The 6,595-nt window shown below is 38.4% G+C and overlaps 1 protein-coding gene across 1 annotated transcript; it reads right to left on the minus strand.

Moving 5' to 3' along the window:
• Positions 1–2,057: 2,057 nt before the first annotated feature.
• On the minus strand, positions 2,058–3,597 carry LOC145009827 (uncharacterized). Its single transcript, XM_078968455.1, has 3 exons — positions 3,121–3,597; positions 2,653–2,731; positions 2,058–2,449 (listed from the first exon to the last, which is right to left on the minus strand). Exons 1-3 carry the CDS (start codon positions 3,595–3,597, stop codon positions 2,058–2,060), a joined length of 948 nt encoding a protein of 315 aa, XP_078824581.1.
• Positions 3,598–6,595: the final 2,998 nt, after the last annotated feature.

The raw sequence follows: 6,595 nt of genomic DNA on the forward strand, positions 1-6,595 counted from the left end.
CCGATGCCCATTGACTTTAAAGCTTGACCCATTTCTACTCCATAACTCAACCACTCCATAAGGATAGACATGCTTTACTGAAAACGGCACGGTCCAACGAGTGCGTAATTTTCTGGGAAAGAGCTTAGTCCTTGAATTGTATAATAGAACTTTTTGTCCTTCCTCAAACTCTTTATTACCCTTCAACCTTGCATCATGCCATCTTTTGGTCTTATATTTATAAATTAATGAGTTAGTATAAGACTCATTCCTAAATTCTTCCAAGGCATTCATTTGCAAAAGTCGATTTGCACGCAACTCATGTGGCTCAAAATTGCATGTTTTCAAGGCCCATTAGGCTTTGTGTTCAAGCTCCACGGGTAAATAGCAATTTTTACCATACACTAGTCTATAAGGTGTGGTGCCAATGGGTGTTTTGAATGCAGTTCTAATTGCCCAAAGTGCATCATCCAATTTGTCTGCCCAACCTTTCTATTGTGCCCCACTGATCTCTCCAATATTCTTTTTAGTGCCCTATTTGTAATTTATGTCTGCCCATTTGATTGTGGATGGTAAGGTGTTGAAAATCTATGGCGTACCCCGTATTTTTGCAACACTTTTGCTAGCTGATCATTAGCAAAGTGAGTTCCCCTATCACTAATTAATGCTTTTGGCACTCCAAATCTTGAGAATAATTTTCTTAAAATTTTAACCGCAACTCTTGCATCATTAGTTTGTAGTGCTTTCGCTTCCGCCCACTATGACACATAGTCCACCGCCACGAGTATGTATTTGTTTCCTTTGGATGAAGGAAATGGTCCCATGAAATCTATACCCCACACATCAAAGATTTCACAAACTTGAATATTCATTTGGGGCATTTCATTCCTTGCCGATATATTACCCGTCCTTTGGCAAGTATAGCATCCCTTCACGAATGTAGCAGCATCCTTGAAAATAGTAGGGCAATAAAAACCAATATCAAACACTTTTCAGCAGTGTATTATACCCCCATGATGTCCTCCTACAGTTTCATTGTGGCAATGCTATTATATGTCCCGACTTTCCTTGCCAAAAACACATCTTCTTATGATTTCATCCGTATAACTCCTAAAAAGATAAGGCTCATCCCAAATACAATATTTTATTTCAGAAAAGAGCTTCTTCTATTGTTGATGGGTAAGTAGGGATGTCAAAAACCCCCGTGGAACCCCGCTCTCGTGGGATCCCGATCCCGTATGGGACTAAATTTTTAAAAAAACCGGGAGCGGGAGCGGGAGCGGGGGCAAAATTAAACCCCGCTTATTTTCGGGACCGGGAGCGGGAGTTGGTATTCCCGTCCCGTACTCCCGCGGGGCCCCAGTTGTACATTTATGTAAAAAATATATATTTAATATAAAATACATATACAAACTAGATTTTCTAATTTAAATGTAGGTTAGGTTTCACTTTCCCGTTTTCAATTAATAGATATTGAAGAGGTAGTGAATTGATCATATATTTTTGGATATGTAAGTATTTTATATTTGTAATATTGGATTTGTCATATTTTATATTTTTAAGATTGATGGAATTGTCGTTTTGTAATATTGAATTCATAATGTTGAATTTTTAATTGTTTAGTTTCTAAAAGATTATGTTTTAAACTTTTAAAGTTATTAAAAACAAGCTTTTTAGCCTAACACAAAGTAGTCGTTTAGCAAAAAAAACGAATTTTAAGCGGGGGAACGGGGGCGGGACCGGGGGTGATGGAGTTAACCGGGAGCGGGACCGGGGGCTATGTAAACGGGGGAGCCGGGGGCGGGACCGGGAGCGGGGGGAACAATTGATTTCGGGGGCGGGAGCGGGGGCAGCTATTCCCGCTCCCGTTTGGTCCCGTTGACATCCCTATGGGTAAGACCCTTTCGAAGGTAATTACCAGCCAAGTAATTTGCAATGTCTGCGTACCACGGTTCCTCATCCACAAAGACCATCAAGTATTTTTCCCGGAAGTCATCTTCAATACCCAAAGTATCTATCTCGTCCCTTTCTGGATTTACTAGCCTAGAGAGAAGGTCAACAGCTACATTCTCCATCCCCTATTTATCCTTGATCTCTATGTCAAATTCTTGTAATAGAAGCACACATTGGATTAGTCTTGGAATTGCATCCTGCTTGGCAAACAAGTACTTAATAGCAGAGTGGTCAGTAAAAACAATTGTTTCAGATAAAATAAGATAAGGGCGTAATTTGTCAAAAGCATACACCACGGTTAGTAATTCTTTTTCAGTAGTGGTGTAGTTTTCTTGGGCCGGATTTAAAGTCTTGCTTGCATAATGAATGGGTCGAAAGTGCTTATCAACCCTTTGGCCAAGTACAACTCCTAATGCAAAGTCGCTTGCATCACACATTATTTCAAAAGGCAAGTTCCAATTTGGGGCAATAATGATCGGGGCATTAGCTAATTTATCTTTCACAAATTCAAAAGCCGCTAGACATGTTTAGAAAAATTAAAAGGTGCATCTTTTAAAAGTAATTGAGTCAGAAGTCTATTTTAGAAAAATCTTTTATAAAACGGCGGTAAAAACCCGCGTGGCCTAAAAAAGTCCAAATGCCCTTCACATTAGTTGGTGGAGGAAATTTAGCAATTGTATCAGTTTATGCCCGATCCACCTCAATCCCCGCCTTGGATACTTTGTGACCTAATAATATGCCCTCTTTTACCATAAAGTAACATTTCTCCCAATTTAGAACTAGATTGGTCTTTTCGCACCTAGCAAGCATCAAGTCAAGGTTAGCAAGACAATCATGAAAGGAAGATCCAAAAACAGAAAAGTCGTCAATAAATACTTCCATAAACGTTTCCACCATGTCGTTGAATATTGTCGTAATGCATCTTTGAAAGGTCGGGGGTGCATTGCATAACCCAAAACGCATGCGGCAATAAGCAAAAGTCCCACTAGGGCAAGTGAAAGTAGTCTTTTCTTGGTCAATTGGGTCTATGGGTATTTGGAAGTAACCCGAAAATCCATCCAAGAAATAGTAATAACTATGGCCAGATAATCTTTCAAGCATTTGATCAACAAAAGGTAAGGGAAAATGGTCTTTACGAGTGGTATCGTTTAGCTTTCGATAATCGATGCACACTCGCCAATCGGTTACCATTCGAGTCGGAATGAGCTCGTTCTTCTCGTTTGTCATTACCGTCATCCCTCCTTTCTTGGGCACCACTTGAACGAGAATAAGACATGGACTATCGGAAATAGAATAAATGATCCCTGCATCCAAAAGTTTGACTACCTCCTTCTTGAACACTTCTTGCATGTTTGGGTTCAACTGCCTTTGATGTTGCACTACTGGCTTTTCTCCTTCTTCCAGGTTGATCTTGTGAGAGCAATAAGAAGGCCTTATTCCTTTTATATCGGTGATATTCCATGCAATGGCACGCTTCCTTTTCTTTAAGGCATGAATTAACTCTTCTTTTTTGGATTTGGAGAGATCAGAAGCTATAATAACAGGTTTTAGAACACCATCCTCAAGAAATGCATACTCCAAATGATATGGTAAAGTTTTAAGGTTTGATTTCGTATTTTGTACACTGAACACGTCGAGTACAGGTAGGTGGCTCATCGATTCCATGCTAAAATCCCCATGTGATCGCGATTTTTCATGCGGACTCTTCAAGTCAGTGTATTAGATTCGACGAGCCGAGTTTTCTGCACCTCTGAGTATTTCATTGTATTCAGCTTCTTCAAGTAGTCTCTCTATTTCCCTTATGTCCCTTTCAGCATCAAAATCGTCTTTGAAGGCATTGGAAAAATTGTTTGACTTGTCTTCCTTCCCTTCTTCCATTAATTCTTCCAACATATCTACCGAAATGTCATGTCATCACTAAACCTTGTGTGCTTCATGGCTTGATCAACTCCAAATGTAACTGATTCGTCCCCCAACCGAAGGGTAAGCTTACAATCTCGCATATCTGCTATAGCACTCGCGGAATTAAGGAAAGGTCTTCTAAGTATGATCGGGACTAGAGGATCCACCTCCATGTCTAGAACTATGAAGAGGATCCGCTTCCATGTCTAGAACTATGAAGTCCGCAGGGAACATAAATTTATCAACTTTTACCAATAGGTCCTCGCATATCCCCCTTGGAAAAGTCACAGTTTTATAAGCTAAGTGAATTGCCAATCGAATTGGCCTTGGCTCCAGAAGGTCTAGTTTCTTAAAAAATGAATATGGCAAGAGATTTACACTTACCCCTGAGTCAGCCAAGGCATTTATAGTTGCTAAATTTCCGAACTGACAGGGCAAGGTCAAACTACCCGGATTACCTTTCTTCTTAGGCAGTTTGTTTAGCATGGCAGCTGAGCAATCTTCATTGAGAACTACCTCATTCATTTCTTCCATCCTCTTTCTATTCGTAAGAAGCTCCTTTAAAAATTTTGCATACTTGGACATTTGTGCAACTGCTTCAATGAAGGGCATACTAATTTGAAGGGCTTTGATGTGTTCCAAGAACTTTGGATGATCTATATCATGCTTGTCTTGTCTAGCTCGACCTGGAAACGGTAATGAAGGCTGATAGGGTTTAACAGGAGACTCTCTTTTTTGTTCCAGTGGGGGACTCGTTGAGTCTGTGTCTTCGACTTGGCGAGTCGAGTCGGGTTTCAACGATTTTTTGCTTTTCTGCTTCCTTCTCCTATACCAGTTACGGATCTTCTTGCTGAATAAGGCTTAGAGGAGTAATAATCTTCCCACTCCTAGTTGTCATAATATTTATATGTGTGCCTCTCGGATTATTTTCAATATTACTAGGAAGTCCAACCGGTTGTCTCTCGTATATTTTTAGTGCAATTTGGCCTAGTTGTTTTTCAATGTTCAAAATAGATGCTTGCTGATTCCTAAGTAGAGCTTGTTGATCCATCATCATTGTGTGGTGTTCTTTAATCATGCCTTGGTGATCCCTTAATATATTTCGTTGCTCTTTCGTTGCAGCATCGGTGTCATTATGTCTCTTCTCGGACACAGCTACAAATCTTGAGAGCATGTCCTCTAAATCAGATTTCTTTTCTTTCACCGGCTCCTCTTTTTGATAAAAACCCATTGCTTTCTACTTATACTTTTCCTCCTTTGCCTTTTTGTATTCGTCATATGGTAGCCATGGTGTTAGCGGGTTCACCTTCAAAGTCGCTTTCTTCTTTGGATTCGGAATCGGAATCGAAATCGGTTTCTTTTGGAATTGGATTTTCTTCAAAATGTTCTAACTTGCTTTCCTCGGTCTTTTGACTGGCGGTTTCAACTGTTTTCTTGCTCTTCTTCTTCTTCCCAAAAACTGACTTCAGGTCTTTGAAAGGTGATTTCCTTGACGAGTTAATGTCTTCTACGGCCTTGTCTTTGTTCTTCCTAAGAGCGAATTCCGGGTCTTCAAATGGAGGAACCAGAGGTGTGTTGGATCCTCAGATCATGTAAAACCTGAAATCAAAACAAAAAAAACGCATAAAAAGAACAAAAAATGAAATAAAAACGAAACTGAAAATCAGTCGTGGACTCGCCGAGTAGCTTTGGTTGCACTCGACGAGTTCAAGGCTAAAACAGAAAAAAAAAATTACAAAAATTCTAAAAACAGAAAAACCTAGAACTTAACCTAATAACTAAATCACTAAAGCGGTAACTTTGTGCAAGATAATCTCACACAAAGGATCGATAACACTAGAAATTAGAATTAATTATTGAACCATTCCCCGACAACGGTGCCAAAAACTTGATGTGTGTGAAACTAACTATTTTTATCCTACTTTTTTAATATAATTTGGACACACAATAGGCAGTGTACCTGTTAATTGGTGGTATAGTTTAAGCAAGCAGAGTATCAAACACAGTGAACGTCAATTATAAGACTAACTACTAGGATTATCTAAATAAAAACAAGTAATAAAAAGTGGGTTTTCTCTAGTTTTGCAAGACTAGGAACTTAAATACTCAACTAACACTTAAAGAAAACAGTTAACAACTAAGCAAATAAAAAGCAACTAAATTCAATGACAAAGAGGACTTCTGTTTAGGTTCGAATTATTTGATCCTATCATTGATTTTATGCAAAATGAATTGGATTAACTTTTCTTTGGCTATCGATTAAGGTGATTAGGTTCACGTTCGCTATTACTAATCCTTAGAAAACAGATTAATTCAACAGTGGCCAGTTGCCTAAATTAATTAATTTCCTAGTTTATTGGTTCGGGTTAAGTAAGACTTGTAATTGTTAATTAAATTGGTCATTCAATTAACCTCTTGTTGATGGTTCGTCACACAAGCTCACGCGTTAATTTATCTATTTTCTGGTTAACCCTAGTTTCACATTCTCTATTCCTAGGCATATAACAATGTTCTCACATAAATCATACGAAATTAGCAATTAAGAGATGCTCATGCAACTTAATATGATGGTTAATTAACTGAAAATAGTTGTAATTAACACATAAGGTTCTTTAACAAGCTTAACAAAACAATGTCACCAAATTAAATAAATCCTAACCATAAAATCAATCCATATTCACAAAATCATCTACCCTAAATAGAAGACAAGGATTTTAGTTCATAATTACATTAAAAACAAACTCAAAAATGAAATCCATTG

Source organism: Lactuca saligna, chromosome 8 (genome assembly GCF_052625555.1).
Source record: "Lactuca saligna cultivar CGN05327 chromosome 8, ASM5262555v1, whole genome shotgun sequence".
NCBI classification, from domain to species: Eukaryota; Viridiplantae; Streptophyta; class Magnoliopsida; order Asterales; family Asteraceae; genus Lactuca; species Lactuca saligna.

What these genes read in the sequence shown, in the direction of transcription:
- LOC145009827 (XM_078968455.1), bottom strand. Translation starts at nt 3,597, where the DNA reads ATGGAATCGATGAGCCACCTACCTGTACTCGACGTGTTCAGTGTACAA. An exon ending in AGCTCATTCCGACTCGAATG is followed by an intron (nt 2,732 to 3,120) that starts GTAACCGATTGG and finishes GATGCTTGCTAG; the next exon opens with GTGCGAAAAGACCAATCTAG. An exon ending in GCATATTATTAGGTCACAAA is followed by an intron (nt 2,450 to 2,652) that starts GTATCCAAGGCG and finishes AAACATGTCTAG; the next exon opens with CGGCTTTTGAATTTGTGAAA.